The 24,040-nt window shown below is 34.8% G+C and overlaps 1 protein-coding gene across 10 annotated transcripts in view; it reads right to left on the bottom strand.

Moving 5' to 3' along the window:
* The window catches only part of milt (trafficking kinesin-binding protein milt), a 126,415-nt gene that overhangs the window by 41,687 nt on the left and 60,688 nt on the right, over window positions 1-24,040 (bottom strand). The window contains exon 1 of one of the 10 annotated variants that reach the window (XM_074127001.1): window positions 21,759-21,915. The exons of the other annotated variants lie outside the window; for them this stretch is intronic. Within the exon in view, the coding sequence (XP_073983102.1) occupies window positions 21,759-21,786 (28 nt within the window). The 5' untranslated portion in view covers window positions 21,787-21,915. Of the gene's footprint in view, window positions 1-21,758; window positions 21,916-24,040 lie in introns of those variants that run through there. 10 annotated transcript variants of the gene reach the window in all.

Here is a 24,040-nt window from a genome sequence, read left to right as displayed (position 1 = left end):
GTATCTCTGGTGTTCTATCGGGGGATAGTTGGTAATTCTAAACGAGTATGTTTACTAGTTTGGAGAGAGCGGTGAAGAGAGCTTGGAGAGAAGGAGAAAGAGATGTAAGCTGGACCATTACAAACGGCCAGCGATCTCCTCTACATCATAGAACTGGAACTGTTCTACTAATGCACTAGACAAGAACACACCCGCCCGGCTGGAGAAAATTAATTCTATTCTAACTGGATAGATGTAAATAATCTCAGCCACTCATCTATGTAATCTCCCTAGATTTTGGTCCATCACAGCATTCTGACCACGATTTCGGAATATAATCCGTCATCAGGGGAAGGATTCAAGATTAGATTCATCATTATCTAATATTTACGAGGTGTGGCTATTAAATGTCGCTATACACCCCACCCCTATCCCTAAACCGCTCCATGTGAATTTACCATTGTTAAGAAACAGTGCTGGAAATCTTTTTCTGTCTGAGCTCCTGCATGACGCGTGACACATTTTTTCTTTCACAGCTTCAACGGACTGCTGAAATCATGTTCCTTTTATTGCAGATTTGACTTTGGGGGAAACAGATAAAAGTCACATGGGGCGGCCAGGTCAGGCGAATAAGGCGGATCGCCTAAAACCTGAGATGTTGTACTTGGCTAGAAACGTCGTCTTGCAATGCAGACGAGACAATGCAGTGTGAGCCGGAGCGTTGTCTTGATGGAGAAACCCGTGACTTGTTCTTCCACAAATCGGGTCGTTTTTTTCCTTACACTTTCACGAAGTTGAGCAAGCACCTCATGGTAGTAATGTTGATTAATTATAATCGATATTTTCATCCGTTTTGGGACGTGAAAGGTCGACCCGGGTGGTCATCAACTCCGACGTCTTCTCGACCATCTTGGAAACGCTTGGACTACTAAAAAAAACTCGCGCACGTGATACAACATTCATCGCCATAAACTTCTTTTAATAAAACATAAGTTTCAGTAGCGGCTTTATCAAGTTTTGATATGAAATTAGATGTAGTATCATGTTTTCGGCAAAACGAAACTAACACCTCTTACACAAACCAGTCAGGTTCCGGTCAGACAGATTTCTCTACAAACACGTGAGACGCTGCAATCGAAAGAGAGAAGGCTTTACGCTGCACAGCTGTCGGTCGTTAGGATTTGGTGCATGCACAGTTCTTCTGTAGCAGCATCAGTCTCATTATTTAATAGCCACACCTCGTACACTGTAGTGTATTCGTAAACAAGTGAAGTCCAATTTCCACAATGATCTCCATTGATGAATGAAAATTAGAACAGATCCAAGAAAAATTAGAAAAAACGTACGTCTTATAACGGAAACAGTTAAGATGTCATCCAGGATTTCGGCATTTTCAATCTTAAACCTTTTCGAAACGTGGTATTTGCAACCGAGTGATTTTGAGTTCTTGATTTTAGAGGTACTCAGTGATGGAAGAAGTATTTTGTGCTTGGATGGACTTCGGCTGGTATTAAAAAATATGTACCTTCAAAGTCGCAGCATCATTTTAGGCCCCGCCCACACAAAAAAAAAGGGCGTAAAACTTAGTCCAGTAAAAGTCGTGTGAGTGTTCACGCTAGATATTTAAAATAGTGGAACTTCATTGGAGGAGACGCAGAGGCATTTCCGGGACGAAAATCTTCCCCAGAAGCACACACCCATGTGCACCCCAATATAATCAAAATTCCAACTTCCCTGCCATTGTCAGTGAGTAAATACTTGGCGACGACGATATTCGGAACTGACAAGATGGTCAACGAGAACTACGTACGACAATTTTTAGAGTCGATATTACTTCCTTTTTTTCGTGGCAGACCCTTTGACAATAATAAAAATGAATTCCACATCAATACACGTGATCATATGCGAGCAAAGGTCACAGACAGTGGTAGCGTGTAATCCAATCACAACACAGCTCTTAATTGATTTGATCACATGTCCCGTCGTCAAGGTCATGTCATTTTTTCATCTAATTTCTAAACATTTTTTAAATATTATTCCGGTAAAAAAAAATTAGACACCATTTTATGCACGCACATAAGTTATAGGAACTTCCGCATGATTTTTTTTTATTTCCACTTAAAACCAAAGCGAAAGAAATTTGCAAGTTCTAACATGCAAAACTAATTGAATTAATCGATTCTAGGATCGAAACCTGATAATTGGAAATCGATAAAGGTAAAACAAGTATTAAATGAATCATGGGATTCAGAGTTGGAGTTTTCCAGTTCTCAGAAGAAAAAAAAAAATCGACTCTCCGAATCTACACTGCTCCTGTTCCCTCTCCAGCTCCTAGCGAGGGGAAAATAAGTAATGTTCCCTATGGATAGTACATATTCTCGCTTCACTAACCTAAATAAAATATAAATGCGCCATAACAATGGGGCATTCGGTTCACGTGTTGCTGATGTCCCCGTTGGGAAATTAACTCTAGTTTCTTTTTTAATCAAGAAGGACAGCGAGAAATGTGAGCAGGAACAGGATAATAATGGAGAACAACAGAATGGAAACTACAACCTTTGCTTTCTACGTCACTTCCAGTTTTTTAATTGTGAGAAATTTGTATTTTATAATTATTATATAAAAGACAATTTTCCTTTTTCCATGTACATCACCATGACTTTAGTTTTCTAATTTGGAAAAACTGGGTCATATTTTCTCATTTTTTCTAGCCACATAATGAGACTCTTGTAATTTTATATAAAATAGACAAGCGGCGGCGACTGAGATATTTTGACCTAGTCTGGGGTATGGTAGCCTAACTGTCCGTGGGAATGTTAGTTCGCTGTGATCACGCTATCTTAAGATGGCTCTCTATGTAAATCTTTTCGTGTGAAGTCTCCTTGACGTTGCAAAATACGTACATTGACATCTTCTGGTGGCCATTTTGACTGTATCAGTTCACTGATCTGACTAACATAGGCTCTCACTACTTCCGTTTGTGAAATTTACTTCAAACTAAAGAAGAGTTCTAAAGCAACTAACTTGAAGTAAAAGTAAAGTAATCGCATACTTTTTCAAGCGGGGCTTAACGTCCTACTAACAAATTAGGTGTCGTGGACGGAGGCGACTAGCAAACATATTACACTTCAAAATTTCTCATATTAACCATTTAATAGAATGCAAGGCCAGACTAGTACCGCAATATATCTTAGCTTTGCGGGTCTAGCCTATAACCGCCTAACATACTTTACTATAAATTCCTTATATTAACACATTAAATAAAATGCAAGGCCTATACTAATACCGCAATACATCTTAGCTTTGCGCGTCTAGCCTATAACCGCTCGTCTATCGTGGCACCTAACTAACTTGACCGTCCTGTATTATGTAGACAGACACAGGAACTTGACAGTAAACTCTCAACTCTTATCTAGGAGTGTAAGAACTTAGGAGTAGAAGTTCCAGATACATTGCCTAGTAACCCCAACAAAGCCGTCCCTCCACCACTAGTGAATGTGTGTGTGCGCCAGAGAGACAGAGAAAGCGGAAATCGAGTTTCCAAGACGATATTTTGCGCGCGGATAATCATGTGCAAGGAGTATTGAAAATTACGATTTTCGGACTTTCTATTACAATTTCCACACTATAATCATATTTTCCTCATATTAATTTTAAGGAAAACCTGAGATAATTAACTCCGCCCCCTACAGCATCACAACTTTTATCTACTCCAAACCAGTTTCTAAAACTATCCTCCCCTTCATAGTATCAATAATAGTTCTTTTAAAACAGAAAATATGTTTTCAACCAATAGTTTTCTTTTTTGTTTTTCATATTTAAGGAAAAGTCAAATAAAAAAAGTATGACCTTAGAAAAAACAAAGTTACAACAAAAAAAAAAAATTGTTATATAAATTGAAATAGGAGGGGAATTTTCCTATTGATAAATAGGAAAATTTTTAAAAATATTTCGAACAAAAAATTTCCCATAGTTTTCACCTTTATCAAGCATTTTAAAAAATAAAACGCAAACAATTATAACATTTAGATAATTGAACGAAAGCGAACGTATTTTTTGCTGCAAAGTAGAGAGTAGAACGGATTAGATTGTTTTTATAAAAGGTCAATATCGTGAAAAATTGTTTAAATATAAACACTAGAATAAAAAAAAAGAAGATATTAATAGAACAAATTAATAAGAACATTCTATTTTCAAGGATGTTTCACTCTATAACTGTATTATATGGTGAGAACTATGCAGAGCGAGAAGTATTTAAATCAATTAAAACAATAGTGCAGCTGTTTAATGTATGCAAATAGTTAGAATCAGTATTTAATATGTATATAGTTTGAGTCAGTATTTAATGTGCTAAGATAATGTGTAAAAGAATTCAAGGAGCTGATACTAGAACCGCAATACTTACGTGTATTGCGGTTCTAGCATAATTACTTTAGCAAATTCAGAGCAATGTAAGAACGAATCTCTTACTAAATACGAGTCATTCAACAATTAAACAGGTAAACAGCTGTATCAAAAATCGATTCATTGATTAATTAAATATCAAGAAAATTAAATTACATGAACTAGCGATAAGTCGGTGTTATAAACTAAGTTCGTTTATTACGAAACGCGGAACTACGTAGTTACAAAACTTTTGTCATATATATATGTAGCTACCGATGTAGCTACCCCTCCATTATCGCTGTTAGCCTTCCACTCTGATGATGAAACTTCCACAAAACTTATTTAAAAGTAACGTTATTAAAGTCATTTATTTAATAAATAAATTATTTTCACATTAATTTATTTTCAAATTGTATTAAAACTGTCCGGTATAGTTGTATACAAATTTCGTAAAAATCTGTCGAGTAAAAAACAAGATATTTAGAGTAACAGTGAAATCTTTAACTTCAAATATCTCGAAAACTACTCGATAGATTTTGTTCATATTGTATCTGTATATGGAGACTACTATTGTCTATAGTTGTATAAAATTACGTAAAAATCTGTCGAGTAGGAAACGAGATATTTAGAGTAACAGTGAAATCTTCAACTTCAATTATCTCGAAAACTACTCGATAGATTTTGTTTATATTTTATCTGCTTATGGAGACAACTATTGTCTATAATTGTATAGAATATAGTTAAAAATCTGTCAAGTAGTAAACAAAATATTTAGAGTTGAATTTTCGTTTTGTTTGAAACAGTGAAATCTTTAACTTCAAATATCTCGTAAACTACTCGATAGATTTTGTTCATATTTTATCTGTATATGGAGACTACTATTGTCTATAGTTGTATAAAATTACGTAAAAATCTGTCGAGTAGGAAACGAGATATTTAGAGTAACAGTGAAATCTTCAACTTCAATTATCTCGAAAACTACTCGATAGATTTTGTTTATATTTTATCTGCTTATGGAGACAACTATTGTCTATAATTGTATATAATATCGTAAAAATCTGTCGAGTAGGAAACGAGATATTTAGAGTAAAATTTTCGTTTCGTTGGAAACAGTGAAATCTTTAACTTCAAATATCTCGTAAACTACTCGATAGATTTTGTTTATATTTTATCTGCTTATGGAGACAACTATTGTCTATAATTGTATATAATATCGTAAAAATCTGTCGAGTAGGAAACGAGATATTTAGAGTAAAATTTTCGTTTCGTTGGAAACAGTGAAATCTTTAACTTCAATTATCTCGAAAACTACTCGATAGATTTTGTTTATATTTTATCTGCTTATGGAGACAACTATTGTCTATAATTGTATAGAATATAGTTAAAAATCTGTCAAGTAGTAAACAAAATATTTAGAGTTGAATTTTCGTTTTGTTTGAAACAGTGAAATTTTTAACTTCAAATATCTCGTAAACTACTCGATAGATTTTGTTCATATTTTATCTGTATATGGAGACTACTATTGTCTATAGTTGTATAAAATTACGTAAAAATCTGTCGAGTAGGAAACGAGATATTTAGAGTAACAGTGAAATCTTCAACTTCAATTATCTCGAAAACTACTCGATAGATTTTGTTTATATTTTATCTGCTTATGGAGACAACTATTGTCTATAATTGTATATAATATCGTAAAAATCTGTCGAGTAGGAAACGAGATATTTAGAGTAAAATTTTCGTTTCGTTGGAAACAGTGAAATCTTTAACTTCAATTATCTCGAAAACTACTCGATAGATTTTGTTTATATTTTATCTGCTTATGGAGACAACTATTGTCTATAATTGTATAGAATATAGTTAAAAATCTGTCAAGTAGTAAACAAAATATTTAGAGTTGAATTTTCGTTTTGTTTGAAACAGTGAAATCTTTAACTTCAAATATCTCGTAAACTACTCGATAGATTTTGTTCATATTTTATCTGTATATGGAGACTACTATTGTCTATAGTTGTATAAAATTACGTAAAAATCTGTCGAGTAGGAAACGAGATATTTAGAGTAACAGTGAAATCTTCAACTTCAATTATCTCGAAAACTACTCGATAGATTTTGTTTATATTTTATCTGCTTATGGAGACAACTATTGTCTATAATTGTATATAATATCGTAAAAATCTGTCGAGTAGGAAACGAGATATTTAGAGTAAAATTTTCGTTTCGTTGGAAACAGTGAAATCTTTAACTTCAATTATCTCGAAAACTACTCGATAGATTTTGTTTATATTTTATCTGCTTATGGAGACAACTATTGTCTATAATTGTATAGAATATAGTTAAAAATCTGTCAAGTAGTAAACAAAATATTTAGAGTTGAATTTTCGTTTTGTTTGAAACAGTGAAATCTTTAACTTCAAATATCTCGTAAACTACTCGATAGATTTTGTTCATATTTTATCTGTATATGGAGACTACTATTGTCTATAGTTGTATAAAATTACGTAAAAATCTGTCGAGTAGGAAACGAGATATTTAGAGTAACAGTGAAATCTTCAACTTCAATTATCTCGAAAACTACTCGATAGATTTTGTTTATATTTTATCTGCTTATGGAGACAACTATTGTCTATAATTGTATATAATATCGTAAAAATCTGTCGAGTAGGAAACGAGATATTTAGAGTAAAATTTTCGTTTCGTTGGAAACAGTGAAATCTTTAACTTCAAATATCTCGTAAACTACTCGATAGATTTTGTTTATATTTCACCTGTATATGGAGACAACTATTGTCTATAATTGTATATAATATCGTAAAAATCTGTCGAGTAGGAAACGAGATATTTAGAGTAAAATTTTCGTTTCGTTGGAAACAGTGAAATCTTTAACTTCAATTATCTCGAAAACTACTCGATAGATTTTGTTTATATTTTATCTGCTTATGGAGACAACTATTGTCTATAATTGTATATAATATCGTAAAAATCTGTCGAGTAGGAAACGAGATATTTAGAGTAAAATTTTCGTTTCGTTGGAAACAGTGAAATCTTTAACTTCAAATATCTCGTAAACTACTCGATAGATTTTGTTTATATTTTATCTGTATATGGAGACAACTATTGTCTATAATTGTATATAATATCGTAAAAATCTGTCGAGTAGGAAACGAGATATTAGAGTTAAATTTTCGTTTTGTTTGAAACATTCAATAATTAGCAATTAATGCAATATAAATATTATCACCCCTTTAAAACTATTAAAATATCAGAAATAAATAGTTAAAATTATAGAATTTTAATGTTATACCAATTAATGAAATTGGATTAGTTAAATGGGGAGAGTGGAGAGATTGATTTGTTTGGAGAACTCATTAATTAGAAAATATTAATTTACAAATCACTCTTTTAGTAGAAGCCTTTAGCCTTAATGGCAAATTAATAAAGGGAGAGATGTGAAAAATAAATTAATAAATATAATACACCCAAAATTGGAATCAACTAATCGATAATTAATTAAATTTTATAATTAAAAAAATTCTTTAGTATATAATTTAAACAATATTAAATTAAAAGTATCATAAATAGTTGTTTAAAAGTTCCAATTTAACTTGGAGTAAATTTCTTTGCTTCAATTGTGTGTTCCATTCCATTAGTGCGATAATGTTGGATAGATGATTAAAAATCGATCTGATAATTTTTAGCCAGACATCCTTTCGATTCTACACAAAATGTATGAAATTCATGTACCAATGAAATTATCAACACTCGTTGGAAAATATCTTGAAAAAAAATAAATAAAATAAAAATAGGAACTAGCTTAGTTCTAATCTGATTTCACATACGATGTTTACAGGAATGGAAGTGTGAATTCATTCGGGAACCCAAGGTTTTGCGGATGAGTTAAAACGGGAAATATTCGTGAACTTTACACTTAAATTTCTGAAGTGAACAGGTTTTCCCTCCCTATAAAATAAAAAAATGTCCTAGAAGAACAGTGTGACATTTTGGTATTTATTATTAGTTAGCGATAATATTATCGACCACTCTAAGGCTCTACATTAAGGAATTTCTCAAAGAACTTTGTTATTGTATTATACAGATAATTAAAAAAAAGAAGGTGTAATTATAATTTAAGGCAAAAAAAAAAATCATGATAAAAATAAATATAATTGATAATTCAAAAAAATTAAAAAGATAAGAGTTAATGTCATTCAATGATCCTTCAGATTATAAAAGGTCATTTGGTATTCATTAGGTGGAGGGGAGAAATAACCTGGTTTATTCTATGACTCATCTTTTATTCCTTGTTTAATAAAAAAAACTTTACAAGTAGCAATAAAAGCTGTTCAAACGAACATGAAGTTCCTTTACAATAATCTGGAGATTATGCATTGTTAATGGGGCCCGCTTGTCACGTAAGGACGTTCGTAGGACTAAAAATATAAAGCAGAGAAGGTTTCTTAAACTTTCTGATCACAAAACGGTCTTCGGGAACAAAAATAGTGAAGTAATGCCCATTTTTTTTTTTTCAGGCGGGCTTTACGTCCAACTACCTAATTAGGTGTCGTGGACGGAGGCGACTAGCAAACATACTTTACTATAAATTCCTCATATTAACCATTAAATAAAATGCAAGGCCTAGACTAGTACCGCAATACATCTTAGCTTTGCGGGTCTAGCCTATAACCGCCTAACATACTTTACTATAAATTCCTCATATTAACACATTAAATAGAATGCAAGGCTTAGACTAGTACCGCAATACATCTTAGCTTTGCGGGTCTAGCCTATAACCGCTCGGCTACCGTGGCGCCTGACTAGTAAATCAGGTGTTGTGGACGGAGGCGACTAGCAAACATACTATAAACGTTAACAATATACTACCTCAAAACTAATTCCTCAGAATGCAAGAAACTTTATTCCTAGATTAGGCCCCACGTAACTGCAACCTAGCGGACGTAATCCCATTACCGGAAGTGCCACTGTACTGGAATAATTTTTTAGACTATTTTGAGATTTCCGCCAACGATTTTCTTTAAAACTATGTCCTATGACAAGGTGGCAGAATGACTGCCTAAGAAGATAGCCATCATCAAGTGATGATCCGCAGAAGAAATACGGAGGTGAGAGAATATTTACCTTCCATTCATTACGGAGTGAGCACAGGAGAGGAGAGTGGACGCTGCTTTACACTGTCATTGAGTAGAAGGTTTTTTCGAAGCCAAGAAAAAAAAAATTATCGGAAATACTCCGCATACTTACAGAAGATGAGATCATCTTAGTACTGCTGATGCTGCATATTATTATGATGCACATGTTTGTGGACCGATGATGTAGGCAACTGTTCTGTGCTAATAAAAATGAAAACAAACCACAGATGTTTTCGCAGGTTGCCACAAGATATCAAGGTTTTGCATTCATCTTGGTAACATCCTTAATATTAAACTACGTTCTCAAAAGCTTTACATACGTTATTAGAAACTGGTCAGTAAGTTTGTCTGTCTCTCCATTTCAAATCTGATGATAGTCAAGGTTCTTCTATGGGGGACCGACCGTTTTAACTGTTGGATCAGATCACAGCCAACTGTAAAGTCACTTTTCTAAATCAGATTTTTCAATTAAGGTTTTTAGAGGTATTCAATTGCTTACTGAAAAAATGTGAAACTACCTCACGAGAACATAGAGTGGATCTGGGGGTACCGTCATCTGAGGCTACGGATGTGACGTCATCATTATGAATTAATAGTAATCCAATGAAAAGCAAAACATTACAACACCCTGTATTATAAGATTAAATATTAAATTACAAACACGCCAACATATAGGTATGAACAAATAAAATACGAGTATATGAACATCAGTGACAAAACCAAAATGTCAGCCTTAACCTAGATGTTACACCCCTGTTCCGGCAATAAAATTAAATAAACATCTAATTTATGTATTATAATTATTAATTAAATAGGTAAATGTGCGTGATATATTTAATTTTTATTTACGTAACAATTTAAGATTTAATTTGGTCTACAAAAAAATGTATATTATATATTTTTCATAATTCGTAATAATATCCGGTAGGATAAATTTTTTAACGCGTACGATTTTTGTAAAATGCTGAAATAACGTGTTTAAATTCTAGAACTATTTCTACAAGTATAATTCTTTGAACCGCCTTTTTGTTTAGCGGACCGGATACTAAAATGGTGGGGTTTTTAGTAAATGGTGCATCACGTATTTGTACGACCCCCACTAGTTCCAAAAATGAAACATTGAAGGAACTTCAAACTTTTTTTAAAGTCAGCAATTCTTCTTAGGACCGTAATATACTGCAGACGCCACGATAGTCGAGAGCGGTTATAGGCTAGACCCGCAAAGCTAAGATGTATTGCGGTACTAGTAATAGAATACCTTGCATTCTATTTAATAGTTAATATGAGGAATTTATAGCAAAGTATGTTAGGCGGTTATAGGCTAGACCCGCAAAGCTAAGATGTATTGCGGTACTAGTATAGGCCTTATATAATATTTTATTTAATGGTTAATATGAGAAATTTATAGTAAAGTATGTTAGGCAGTTATAGGCTAGACCCTCAAAGCTAAGATGTATTGCGGTACTAGTCTAGGCCTTGCATTCTATTTAATGTTAATATGAGGAATTTATAGTAAAGTATGTTAGGCGGTTATAGGCTAGACCCGCAAAGCTAAGATGTATTGCGGTATTAGTAATAGAATACCTTGAATTCTATTTAATAGTTAATATGAGGAATTTTGTAGTAAAGTATGTTTGCTAGCCGCCTCCGTCCGGGACACATAATTTGGTAGTTGGACGTAACCCGCCCTAAAAAAATCCTTTAACCAGAAGCAGCTCTCTACTGGCGGATTCTATTAGTAGTATTTTTTTTACATTTTCCTGATACTTTTTGGAACGCCTAGAACGCAAAAGAAATTGAAGATTTATTTCTGCTACTTCTAGAGTTAGTAAAAACTACATGTCCGAAGGAGGGAAGAAGTACACCTAATCTAGGACAACAATATCTAACCTAAAGATCTTAATTTACATAAAGGAATCAATATTGGCCGGTGCATACAAAATAATGTAACCGGAGCACGGAAGCCTTCTCTTAATGCACTGTTCCATACTTGAATCAAAAGCAAAACTACACAAGCAGATATTTTAAAACATCAAGTTATAACCACATTTCGAGATTTATCGATTTCTCTGTTTTTGATGTTTTACAAGAGTAGGTATTGCGTACGAGTCAAAGTCTCAATATCGAGTTTCCACATCGATTTACGCTTGCAATACTTTTCCTGTTTGGAACTACAATTAAAACTTAGTGGTGTAATGGTAACAGGAACCTCTGAATCTTTCTTCAACGCAAAGGCGGGTGTTGGTGTAGTGGTTATGAAGCGTGGCTTTGTAAGTGGGAGATCCCCAGTCCGAATCCCATGTACAGCTAATTTTTAATTGTTAGAAAAATGTTAATAGTCAGGTATGTGCTTCCCCTTCCGATCCACGTCATTTAATCAGTAGCAGGATATTAAGCCCTGTCCGAAAATTCTAGGCATCCAAACCTCTGGAGGAACTTTATAGAGAGGCCCCCCCCCCATGGGCGATATCAACATTAAACTTCTCTCTTAATCAATTATATTTTTAATTATTTAAAGCCCCCCTGAACTGAAGAAGTGTACCCCTTCTCAAGGTGACTCCATTTCTGCCCAGAGATGTTGTTGTTTACCCAGCTTTTAGCCACAGCCAGCTTTGTGCCAGAAGGACACTTGGCTAAATCAAACAGTGGTTCTCCCACTGGAAACCTTTTTCGCCGCCGATCGATATTGCTACCCTAGAAAAAAAAAAAAGGGACACGCCTTCCACACATTAAGGGATACACATTTTCAAGGTTCCTTTTGCCACTATAATTTAGTTTACTCTCTCTTTCTTGACAAAATATTTATTTAAATGGAGACTATGACTGGAATTAAGTTGTCCATTAATGTAAAATTGCAACGAAATTAGGGCAAAACGTATTAAAAATTTAGCAGCTAAAATTCGTGTGGTTCATTATTTAATCTATACTATTATTATTTATTTTAGTTATTTTTTCTTATTTATTTATTTATTTATTTTATTTATTTTTTACGTAAGCATACAAATTTTCGATTTATTTTTCTTTTGCTTATTTGGAGTATGTTTTTAATTATTTGGAGTATGTCTTTTAATTATTTGTTTGTATTAATTTTTGTTTATATTGTTTATTTCTATTTTATTGTATTAATTTTGTATCTTATCAGTGATGTATCAAATCTATTTATTCAATCTATGTGACGTATGAGATGAGCTACTCCCCCGATGGTCGTTGACGAGGAGGTAGTATTTAATCTAATAAGACTATTATTATATATTTATAGGCGTGTCTGTTTTTGCGTCTGTGTGTAAACAAAATAATTTTTTTTTAATTAATAATCGCAGCATGCTGAAATTTTACGTTTCGATTTGGACCTTCCCTAGTAACTTAGGGATTAAAATACCTCAGCTGATTAAAATACCTCAGCTGAAAGGTTTTTTAGCATTTTACTGATGGGTTTTTCATTTTTTTTTAGAAAAAGCTTTACAAGGAAAATGGCTCCAATAATTTTCTTTAAACTAATTCTTTTTATTGCACTGCTTAGGTCCAAGTTTGTGAAAATTTCCCTGGAAAATAGGTTGAGTAGGACATTCTCTAGTGCTATTTCAGGAAACTGTACAGAACTAACCCTGACGAGTTAATCAAGAAGGTTGAATGGATTGCTAAAAAAAATTACGAATAAACAGGAAATCTATCACCACAACCGGATGGAAATAAAACTTTAATTTTTCATTTTCTTTTTTCTAGTACAATAGGATTTTTAGGGCAGTTCTGTGGGAGAAAAAAGGATGTAGATTTCCCCTCTTAAAGAGAGTATTTCCCTTTGATTTTTCTAGTTTTTACGATCAGTAAGTATAATGGAAGTTAAGAGTTGGGACATATTTTTGAAATTAGGTGTTTAAAGGGAAATCTATTTAAGTTAAGGAACTTTTGGAAAGTTTGGTCAGTTCAATTCATAGTTTTTCTTATTTTTGAGCCGGGGGAAAAAGTATGCTGCAAACAGAACAGCCATGATGATGACGAGTTAATGCTAGATCAAGACAGATTTCAGGAAAAAAAAATCAATATATTAACTGTCTCTCTAAAATCTGGCTCAATCCCAATATTTTGCTCCACATATCTTTATTTGAACCTTTCATATGTTTGTGACATTTTGTTTGTGTTCTCAATGTGTAAAATTATGATCAATCAGGTTTGAACATGTTTCCTATTTTTCCCCCTTCCATTAGAAAGTATACGTCATAAGAACATTGATCTTGTTCAATAAATAACCTAATCATCACAAATGAATAACAAGAACTAGTCTTTGGAGAGAAAGAGAGGAATGACGCATGAAGAAAGCAGGTATGTATAAGACATAGTTGTTGTCAACATACTCGGAGACCAGTGTAAGTATGTCTGTCCGGATACAAAACAATATTCTGTGTCCATGGGGGACATAAGAAATGCTTAAATGCAAAGGCAGAGAGAGGAAATTGCTTCCTTTCAGAGCTGTAGATTGGCACCGTGAGCACGGAAAAGCTGGAGGAGCTTTTCACAGATAACTCTTCCACTATTTACGCTCAATGATTTTCAAGAATCATTTTGTTTACCTTTTTTTATTTTATTTTTCCATTTTCACCGTTCAAAAACGGAATTGTCAATTTTCAATGCGGAACTACAGTTATACGAAAGTTCTAATATACTTCTAAAATGTACACAACGTCAACACATACATCAATGGAATTAAAAATTTGTTACGCTTCTGGATTTTTTTTTTTTTTTTTTTAAAGTAATTCGTTTCCAGGTTATTGGTTTTGAAATTTGGAAAAAACACCACGGTGAGTGATTTCATCACCTAGAGATCTCGCAAGATCAAATCTGGCACTCGATTTAATTGCAAGAATCCCGGGTTTGAATCCAGCAGCTGACCCTTAGATTTTCTCTTCCTAGGAGCTTCTTACAGCTCACTGTCCGGTGATGGACAGTGTTGTCTGTAACGAGAGAACACTGTCCGGAGGCCGGCAGTGCACTCTTACAGCTCACTGTCCGGTGATGGACAGTGTTGTCTGTAACGAGAGAACACTGTCCGGAGGCCGGCAGTGCACTCTTACAGCTCACTGTCCGGTGATGGACAGTGTTGTCTGTAACGAGAGAACACTGTCCGGAGGCCGGCAGTGCACTCTTACAGCTCACTGTCCGGTGATGGACAGTGTTGTCTGTAACGAGAGAACACTGTCCGGAGGCCGGCAGTGCACTCTTACAGCTCACTGTCCGGTGATGGACAGTGTTGTCTGTAACGAGAGAACACTGTCCGGAGGCCGGCAGTGCACTCTTACAGCTCACTGTCCGGTGATGGACAGTGTTGTCTGTAACGAGAGAACACTGCCCGGAGGCCGGCAGTGCACTCTTACAGCTCACTGTCCGGTGATGGACAGTGTTGTCTGTAACGAGAGAACACTGTCCGGAGGCCGGCAGTGCACTCTTACAGCTCACTGTCCGGTGATGGACAGTGTTGTCTGTAACGCGAGAACACTGTCCGGAGGCCGGCAGTGCACTCTTACAGCTCACTGTCCGGTGATGGACAGTGTTGTCTGTAACGAGAGAACACTGTCCGGAGGCCGGCAGTGCACTGGAAAAAGCTCCGGGCGCTAATGACCTCAGCTGTTGATGCGCCAAAAAAAAAAAAAAAATTGCAAGAAGCGGAACACCACATCAATATCAAAAACTATCCATCAAAAGGTCAACGAACGGTCAAACCACACTACAGAAAGAAGACGGTCCCACCTTTGCTTTTGTTGTTCCTCCAGTAATTATACAAATAGCTTAAGGAAGAGAGTACCTCAATCTGGAGAATTGGAAAACAGCATAAATTACACAGAACAAACAAACTATACTGTGATCTCCTTAACAAAAACTTACAGTTTAAAAAGTTAAGTATAAGGGTTGATTAAACGCCAAAAGGTACACAAATCAGCAAGTACCCAACATTTCATTCAAGCTTAGTTGATATAATTTAAGTAATTTTGCTGCATTAACTTTTCCTTCACATTTTTTAGAATTTATTAGATGTCACATACCCTTATGCTGGCCAGTTCATTCATAATAGTTATAATTGTGATAAAATGTATACTATATCTTCGTATAAATAGGTACTTTATTTTAACTCTATTCCAAATTATTCTTCTGATTCTGAAGTTGTCACATATACATGCATGTTAAATTAGAAAAAGACAAATTTAGAGTCGGCTACTGTTTAAATTTGAATCACGGAGGATTTAAAGCAATATTTCAGTCTTGAATTCGTCTTACCGAAATATTCGTGAGGACAAATAACACACAGTTAATAACAAGTAGATTATTCAACATTATTTATTCATTTCTCAATTGTAATTTAATTTAGTTCCCCTAATTTTACTTATGGTAAAATACTGGAATAATTAGCTGTCCTAAAAATATGCATATCTTATTTATTTTATATTACATATACACAACATTGTGGGAAGAACACCTAGATGGAGAATGTAATTGAAGAAAACTATATTATTTACGATAAAGCCAGATTGACTACTTCATAAAATAACAATTACTTTAATCGCAGAATGAACTTAAACCGACGATTTTTATTTAAAAATAAAAATAAATATGAACATTGATGTATGTTGGTGTAAGCAATTTTTAAAAAAGTTTATGAATTTTTTAGCCTCATATTTTTTTATTTTTTATAACGTTTTCTTTTTCACCAGTGATTAATAGTTTGATTATTATAGATAAATAGATATTACAGTCAATCTAAGTTAAATGGTGTGCTACTTGAACAAATATTTTGTAGATGAAAATGGCCAGCATAAGGGTATGTGACATCTAATAAATTCTAAAAAATGTGAAGGAAAAGTTAATGCAGCAAAATTACTTAAATTATATCAACTAAGCTTGAATGAAATGTTGGGTACTTGCTGATTTGTGTACCTTTTGGCGTTTAATCAACCCTTATACTTAACTTTTTAAACTGTAAGTTTTTGTTAAGGAGATTTTTGTACCTTTTGGATAGATTTTCATTTTTGTCTATTTTCCTAAGTTACATATCTGCTTTACTGTTTTGTTTAAATTTGGAATAAGCAATTCTATCATTATAACCTGATAAGGTGTTAAGTAGGAACCGTAACTACCACTGGAGAGATCTTTTTAAAGAATGATTATAGTTGCGGTCCCCAAACCATCCTCAATAACAATTTTTTTGAGAAAGCCTTTTTATATAAAATAGGAAGGTATTTGTACGTAAAAAGCAAATTTAAACTGCGATTTCAGACCTTCCTTTTAAGAGAAGTAAGAAAAATAAACGGGCGATTACAGTACTTCTCCATAAAAGGCAAAGAGGCAAAGATTTTTAATCGAACGACAATTCATTAATGTAAATAGGTTCACCCATTGATAATTTTAACGATTGCAGTACTTCCTCTTAGTAGGTGTAAGAGCATGATGGCACTTCACAGCCATATAGAGGAGCTTTAATCACTTCTTCGTGCTAAATTTTATCAAAATCGGACAAAGCGTTATAGAAATATTGGTAATAATAGTTTTAGAAACGGCCTTACTTAGGTGGGGCAAACTCCCCTCCATATGAGGCATAGCGACGAGACTTTTAAAGTGCAAATCTATACAAAATTTCGATTCGAATGACACTTCATTCATGAAAATCAGTTCACTTGTCGATAATTTGAAACGATTGCTATACTTCCCCTTAACTAGTGTAAGAGCAGATCGCCGCTTTAATGTTACGTAGGGGAGCCCTAACTCTATCATCCTACCAAATTTTATCAAAATCGGGCTAAGATTTACAGAGTAATTAGTAATAATAATTTTGAAGGGGGCCTTACATAAAGGGGGCTAACTCCTCTCCCATTCGGTGTACAGCGTCGAGACCCCCAAAAGGCACATCTACATAAAATTCCGAATCGAATGTCACCTCATTCATGAAAATCGGTTCTCGCGTTTAGGCGCTACGTAGTTTACAAAAAAGGTAACAACAACAACAACAACAACAACAACAACAACAACAACAACAACAACAACAAGAAGAACAACAACAATTTCTGAAAATGCCGTTTTTGCTCATTTTCGGCAACTTTTTTCTCAAAATCTATTAGGTCTGGGGGGTTGCAAAAAAATTACAGTTATAAAGGAGGGTTTGCCCTATATTTTAAAGAAAATTTGGGAATTTTATCTTTTATAGAAAAAGAGAAAAAAATTGTCAAAGTTGGGTGTTTTTCAACGTTACGCTTTTTCGTGCAGTTTTTGACGATCAACCCTTATACAACTGTCCTACCGGACAGTTTTAATAAAAAAAAATAAAAGAGAAATTGATAATTTAGTAATCATCTTTTATTACACTTGGTATTGATCTTTAACGCAAATTGCAGGCCGACCAATGACGGACGGGCTCTGCCCCCAGAACTGCTGCCGCCTCCTCTCCTATTTGAAAGTGACGCCACACTCACCGCCTTCTATTCAACCTGCCCTTGACATTATACCGGCTGGCTCTACTACTTTAAAGAAAAACTCAAGTTCGTAAATATTCATTCAGTAAAGTAAAGAGAATAAAAAAACCAGACTAATTCTTTAAAGAAAAACACTTTTTTGATTCAAAGGATCTTTCCTACGATCACAGTAAAAAAAAGTAAAGTAGAATAAAGTAATGACCTATTTTTAATCATCCAACTATCACAAATTAGGGGTAGTGGACGGAGCCGACTAGCAAACATACTACTTCACTATAAGTTCCTCACATTAACACATTAAATAGAATGCAAGGCCTAGACTAGTACCGCAATACATCTTAGCTTTGCGGGTCTAGCCTATAGCCGCCTAGCATACTTTACTATAAATTCCTCATAATAACGCATTAAATAGAATGCAAGGCCTATACTAGTACCGCAATACATCTTAGCTTTGCGGGTCTAGCCTATAACCGCCTAACATACTTTAATATAAATTCCTAATATTAACACATTAAATAGAATGCAAGGCCTAGACTAGTACCGCAATACATCTTAGCTTTGCGGGTCTAGCCTATAACCGCCTAACATATTTATCGTTTTTTGATGTTCCTCATAACCCGAGATCCCAAACTTTAAGCACCGCGTACTACCGTAAGGAATTTCCCCCATCATTCAACTCTCTTACCTTATTTGGTAATTAAAGTCCTTAATTGAAAGACAAACAATGAACAGGCATCTCAAAGTAATGACCTCACCACCATAGCTCCTCTAGATAGCTCCTGAGGGTGGGGGGAACCATAATAATGTAGCCCTAATCACGAACAACTAATCAAAGAGACTGACGACTAAATTAAGATGTGGCTCTGTATACATACAGTCATACACAGAAAATGACCTGGACCAAACCCAGCAGCAAGAGGGCGTTCACTTCTTGTCAGTGGTTCATTACAATGAATGAATAATGGGTTCACTTCGTTAAGTTGTTATTGTGTAATAACAACATGAATGTGAACACGCCTTAAAAATACAAACATACCTCTATTTAAAATACTACAATACTAACCTGACTTGACTGTTAAAATCACAGGCTGTTATTTACAAATGAACAGAAAAAGTTATTCACTTCTACAAACACATCTCTTTTAAAAATTTCCTAATTATTAAAACACTTGTGAAGTGAAAATTCACACCACTTGTCATACCATTTTCGAAGTAACAATTTAAAAATGGTACAAAACTCGAGAATCTCCATAAATAGCACTCTAAAAAGAAAACTCCCTTTCCTTTAAAGCTATCTAAAAAATTAATCAATTTTCACGATGAAAGTAGCAAGCATAAGACCTTGGTGATTGGTCTGGATCTAGATAAACGTGAACTACAGGAAAAACTATTTGGAAAAATTCGCTATTCCGGAAAAGCCATTGAACTCATTAAACTCTCCGTTATTTAAAGTGAAAGGATGATCGTACATTCCATTATTAAAGTGGCACCTTTTAGAGGTTAAGGCCTAACTATCCTTATCGCCTAGAAGGGATCTTAAACTAATTCTGATGGGAGAAACGTTAAATAGCAGATAAAACAGGGTGTTGTTGGCTGCAGATGAGTTTGATGTCGATAAGTACCGCCACGAAAAAGAATTGGCTAGACTGAAGAACGAGTAGATTGACGTCCTGAAGAGAAGGTAAGAATGAATCCTCAGTGAGTGAATGCAATGCCCTGAATGCGATTGAGTGTCTCGAGCGATGATCAGGGGTCCTTATATACTCTTAATGCTAGGGCAGCTTCTATTTTTCTGAACTCTATCTGGGCTTTAACCCTTCTAAAAGAATTGGCTAGACAGAATGACGGAGTAGAGAAAGGTCCTGAAGAGATATAAGAATGAATCCTCAGTGAGTGAATGCAATGTCTGGATGCGACTGAGTGTCCTTAGCTTGGCGTCCTTATATCTGGGCAGCTTCTATTGTTCTGAGGCCTACCAAGGCTTTAACCCTTCTAAAAGAATTGGCTAGACATGATGGCGAGTAGAGTGACGTCGTGAAGAGAGTGTAAGAATGAATCCTCATTGAGTGAATGCAATGCCCTGAATGCAATTGAGTGTCTCGAGCTGTGGCGTCCTTATTATACACTCTGATGACTTTGGGCAGCTTCTATTGTTCTGAGCCCTACCTGCGCTTTAACCCTTCAAAACCTTTCACAGCCACTTTTCTCTAATTCTTTGACATTTACAATCAGTAAAAGTCCGTTCCCAGTTGCACGATTTGAACGCTTAGTTACTCTTTTAATCGACAGACTAAAGGTAACGCCTCAAACGAAATATTAATGTTCGAACTCAAAACTCCAAAAGACGTCGTCATCAAAGCGAATATTTCCGGTGGGAAAAAAAAAGTCAAAAATTCGTTACAAATTTAATACTTCCTTTTTATAACAGCAAAATGCATTGTAACCTTACACCGGACTATTTATGAATCAATGTCATCCAATTTATTTATTGTTTGTTTTCTCAGCTGAAATAACAATTTCTTTACGTAACATAAATTTTAATGAATGAGAATAAGCAAACCTTCTATGAATGAATGGATTTAGAATAAAAAAGAAATATGTAATCAGATGAAGTAGCTTTTGTGTGTCCTTGCAATACGTTACTAGGCAAACAACCATGGGAATACTATCAATTCCCCGACGTTTTATAGCCTGGCTAACGTCCAGCCTCAGTTTGTCTGTCTGTCTATAAAAATAAGCATTATTTCTCGTTGGACCCCCATGCTGAAGGAAGTATTTTAATAGCGCAGCTTTTTTAAAAGTTTCATTCCGAAAAGTGGTAGGTACTTCTGATTTACTTCTGGTTAACTAAAGATTGCATCAAAAAAGTCACTTCTTTGGACTCAAATATAAGTAAAAATTGGACATTACCGGTAAAAATCTAAAACGAATAATATTTGACACGATCACGTCATATTTTCCCCACGAGGGCCCAGACAGGGCTACTGATCACGTAGAGATTGTTCCCCTTCTCCACAGATAGGGCATTTTCCTCATCAGAATTAGGAGGAAATTAAAAATAGCCTAGAGAAAAAGAGAGTGAGAGAAGATATTAATTACTCTGAGCGGTTAGTTTCAAGATTAACTCAAATGAGTCACCCAAAAATTTCTGGCGAAGGTTCAAAAAACTCAGTACCAGGAGTAAAGCCATAGGAACTGACCTACAGTAATGTATGTGGTCCTGTTTTAGAATTAATAAGGAAGTAACCACCACCGTTGATCAGGTTGGCTTCTGTTAAACTGACGCACATTTGGTACAGTTTATACAGTTTACGTACCTTTAAAGTACGTGCAAAATATTGCCGATCTGTGGCCAATTTAATAAATTTAAAAATGAAATGAAATCGATTTAAATTTAATCGTAACAAATTATCTCAAAATCAAAAAAATCCCCAAGAAGCTGAAACTTTTTATTTCGATTGAGTTCTATCAGAAAAGCAGCAACTTCCAGGAGCCAGAAACTAAAATATTGCTCACAGAATTTCAACTAACTCTATGTAGACATGGTACTCCTGATACTCCTGATCTATAAAGAATGCTAGCAACCTGATTTAATTAAACTTTGATTAGGAACACTTTTAGAACAGCGGATTTGTTTGCACAATGCTATACAGGATCATTTTTTTTTTAAGTATAATGAATGGTTCTGTGTTCACTAAACATTCACTAAACACTTTAATAGAGGGGTTGAAATGTGCCTTCTTTTAAGTCAAAAGCTCCTGAATTTTAGTAAGAGCCACCAAAAAACTGGTATTACCTTTATTAGCAATGCTGAGAAGACTCATTTGTTCGACGAGAACGACTTGACGCACCGTCTCATATTTAGATAATAATACGAGAACAAAAGAAAACTTGACCGAGACAATCCCCGAAATTCGTAAACGAATTGGAACGCACTGTATGATTGGTGCACGGTGGTGCTTAATGCAGAGCGCTCTACAAGTGACTGTTGATTCTGGGAGTTCCGCGCCAGCCGTAGCGGCGGTTTTAGAAAGGAAGTGGTGGTGGAGGTAACTTTTCAATATGGTCTGGGTGCCGGCACTATGATGACCTCACTGCCGTTCCTACTCGCTCTGTCTCGCTCCAATCTGCCGCTGTCGGCCAGCGTTCTCTCTCTCTCTCGCACTATTACAGTAACTATCACTCAAACTTAGCAGTGATCACTGTTTCAGACTCAAGGGGCTCAAAGCGGAAACCATTTCCGGTTAAAAAAGTACTAAATTGAAAATGTCCTTCAACTACTCCAAAGAACATTAGGTCAATGATATTTTCAATCTGGTGTTTGTTTCGATTCTTCGTAAATTACTTTTCTGTTTTGAAAAACTTTTAAAATAACTTGCAATACCGGTAGAACACCTTCCTTTTTACGTCTTACAAGTGGTTTTTTAGATCTAGTCACTTGTGTCACAAGGCCGCCAACTGTTGAGTACAGCAATATACCAAAGAAATTCAACTTGGTTGGTGCTGCAGTTTCTGTTACTAAAACGTTCATTAAACAAAATTACTATAAATTTCAATATATTTACAGTAATCACAATTGTTCAGCCGGAAGTAATGTTTAACTTTTGCTGAATGTATGTGAATAATTACGTAAGTAAGTTGTAATAACATATAGAGTTTTGTCTGTCTGTAGTACTTTCTTTTGCGTAGACGGAGAGCTAGCTCCAGAGCATTAGCCCATTCCTTAACTGTGTGAAGCTCCAAAATCCTAACTATAAAAAAAATATTGTAGGAGATTTGATAATTACAAAAAAAAAAAATTACACCTACCATCCGATTACAACATAACCTCAAAAACTACCATCCGATTACAACATAACCTCAAAACCAGTTCGAACAGGTTCACCTATGTAGGTTCAACGTACAATATTTCCTCCTTTAACATCCATACCACCAAAAAAAAAACATGTTATAGAATAAATTAAGACTTCCGTTTTAATTAACGAGCAACAGGGTGTCTACAAAAAATAAAAATATCCATAAAAATTTGGAAAATAACTGTATTAATTAAAAAAAAATCTGTTAACCTGATTATACAACTAACGAAATATACATTATTACTAAAAGCTTCTGTGTGCCCGTAAGTGTTTTGTAAAGGTCGATGAACTGTTTAACCAAAATACTGGTTAAATAAGAGTAAAAGTGGCCCTCTAGAAGGACTACTCTTAAGTAATTACCAGAATTCTTGACACAGGTAGGTACGAATCACATTCTTAGCCTTGTTCTTGGGGGAACAACTTCAACAATCGTTTGAATGATACAGAAATTTTAAATTTCTCGAAGTCCTCGTAAGAAGAAAGAAGTACTGTGCTGCTCCTGCAGATGTTTGTTGCCCCGGAAATACAAGGAAATGACCCGGCGTCTTGTAGGCCAAAAAATAATTGTCGCATCTTTATTTTTACTAAAATCCTTCTCACAAAGAAGAGTAATTTGTAAATGGGACAGATTTTCGACTTTAATATTTCGCCGGAAGTGTAAGTTTCGAAGTCCCAATAAGTGATATTCAATAAATTGTTTGTCTTTTTGTTAGTCAGTCTATTTCGCTAAAATGTTACAATAAGGTTTTTCTTAACTAGTTAACTGTTTCGTCCTTGTTGGAAAATGTGTCCCTCCTACGTGCGTTGTACAAATTAAGCGATGACGAATATATTCGTCCAAACCCAAAGTATGTTTGATATGTGAAATTGGGTTGCTGCAATTATCCCGAGTAGGGTCGCAACCTTCCATGCGAATGATACCTGGACCAGATGATAAAAATACATTACAATTATGCAGGGACATATCTTGGCAGGTTAGAAGCCCAAGGACTCAGCAATTTGGATGATCGCTAAATCCCCGCACATGAGCCAAAAGCTCCGCCTCTTGAATACAGGTAAATAGGGAACAAAAGGATCCTCATCCTGTTTTTCATTACCAGGCGCGCCACTTACTGCATAGTCTAGCCTAACACAATATATGAATTCCTTATTGATTCAGTGATGACTAATAAAAGACAAGGGATACATTTACGAAGACTAATTCATACTATATCTATTCTAT

The sequence above is a fragment of the Rhodnius prolixus genome, unplaced genomic scaffold (assembly GCF_049639745.1).
Source record: "Rhodnius prolixus isolate KJV_2025 unplaced genomic scaffold, Rpr scaffold_3, whole genome shotgun sequence".
In the NCBI taxonomy this organism is placed as follows: domain Eukaryota; kingdom Metazoa; phylum Arthropoda; class Insecta; order Hemiptera; family Reduviidae; genus Rhodnius; species Rhodnius prolixus.
Note: the sequence above shows the minus strand (reverse complement) of the source record. Positions and strands in the feature narration are given on the sequence as shown.